Here is a 1812-nt window from a genome sequence, read left to right on the forward strand (position 1 = left end):
TTAATTAAAATTCTATTTATGAAAATTATGATTATGATTATTGAAAATTATTAACACCCCTTATAAAAAACTATTTATCTAATATTGAAAAAATATGTAGATTGGGATAAAAAAAATATAGAACCTCATAAAAACATCGTTTTATCTTTAATTGAATATTTTTATAGGAGTATATATTTGTATAATTATGTTGACAAGTAAAAATTTAAAGAATTATGTTTCAATATTTACAATTTTAGTAATAAATTTTGGTAGTTAATTAGATATGAGTATAGATATAGTAATCGTGTAATTTTGTCGGTTGCAATTAATAAATAGATATGTCATGCGCTTATTATATACGAATCTCTCTATTTATGCATCTGATCATCTACTGTTATACGGTTAAAAACAATGTAAAACTGTTTTTATATATGTGTATCACCTAATCTCTTCATCCTATATATGACTTCATTAATCTCGAACTCGAATTTATTACGTTGTTTGAAAGCATTCGTGATTTTAGAATTAGTAAGATAGTTCATTACAAATTATTGTCATTGGATTTATTTCCAACATAATTCTAACATAATTAGTAAACATAATTCTAACAAAATATTTTGGCGTTGATATGATATTATTAAAGAATAAACTCACGTTGCATTCATTCGATTCACTAAATGCAATATCCAAGGATAATTAGTCTTTGTGACAGGATCTATGGTTTTATCCTTAAAGTCAGTCAAATGATTCATTGTCTCAGAATCCGTTATCTGTAATTGTAATAAAATTTGAAAGAAAATATCTTTTCTGTTAAAAAAAAATTGATACTTAAAATGGAAGTTATCATGGCGTTTTCATTTATTATGGACATCTAGTACTTTACTTGTATGTTTTGTTTTTCATCTAATATAACAAAATGCACATATTACATTAGCTTGCTTACAAAATGTTTTAACGTTTTTTAATTGATATTTAATATTATATATAATATATATCTAATAATTTAAATCTTAAGTGCATTTTCTTGATAATTATATACTTCAAAGTACCACTAAACAAGATTTAAGAGCTGTCTGTTGAAGATTTCTTCTTCGTGCTGATGCTACATCGAAAGTGCTCATTCGTAGACCGTTTTCAAATGTCCAGTTTCCACGATTTTCCCACATTACACCTCGTTGTGGACTTGGTCGATATATGGATAATAATTCGAGAAAATCGCCATCAAATCTTCGCGCGAGAATCACGTCGCTATCAGGATAGATATCCAAATTCTTGAAACTTTCCAATATAGTGTTATTATATGTAAAAGTTAAATTGACATTATCATTGTTGTCAGCCACTGTTTTCCGATCTTGAAAAAGCAGCCATTTCATCGGGGCGACAAACATCTTTTTCGAATGTGCCTATTAATTTATATTAGATATCGACAATACTTTTATTTGCTTATATTAGGTGTGGAAAAAAGTTCGTGGCGTTTTTCCCATTAGATGGCATCAAAAAAACGCCACGAACTTTTTCCCACACCTAATATCTTTTTGACTATATATAATTTATTTATGACGGACATAAATATCATACATTACCTGACGTAAAATATCAATGGCGTAATCGCAATCTAAATTCAATATATATAGATTTTGATGTTCTAAGTCATTGTAAATTTTCGAATCAAGTTCCTCGTAAAAATTACGAATGTTATGCATCAAGTAGTTACTTGATAATATTCTTGATAATTTAATCATGTCATCTGTGAAAAGATATTATATTTAATTTAATTTTGATAAATTAAATTTGTACGTTATTTTTATTTATAATAAATATTTATTATAA

At 26.3% G+C, this 1812-nt stretch overlaps 1 protein-coding gene across 1 annotated transcript in view; it reads right to left on the reverse strand.

Annotated features, from left to right (window-relative positions):
• Positions 1 to 1685, reverse strand: part of LOC108692232 (probable glutamate receptor) — a 5378-nt gene extending 3693 nt beyond the window's left edge. The window contains exons 1-3 of the mRNA XM_018200409.1: positions 1566 to 1685; positions 1032 to 1385; positions 637 to 752 (exon numbers count right to left, since the gene is read on the reverse strand). Of these exons, the coding sequence (XP_018055898.1) occupies positions 637 to 752; positions 1032 to 1385; positions 1566 to 1685 (590 nt within the window). The remainder of the gene's footprint in view (positions 1 to 636; positions 753 to 1031; positions 1386 to 1565) is intronic.
• Positions 1686 to 1812: the final 127 nt, after the last annotated feature.

Source organism: Atta colombica, unplaced genomic scaffold, assembly GCF_001594045.1.
Source record: "Atta colombica isolate Treedump-2 unplaced genomic scaffold, Acol1.0 scaffold66, whole genome shotgun sequence".
Classification (NCBI taxonomy): Eukaryota; Metazoa; Arthropoda; class Insecta; order Hymenoptera; family Formicidae; genus Atta; species Atta colombica.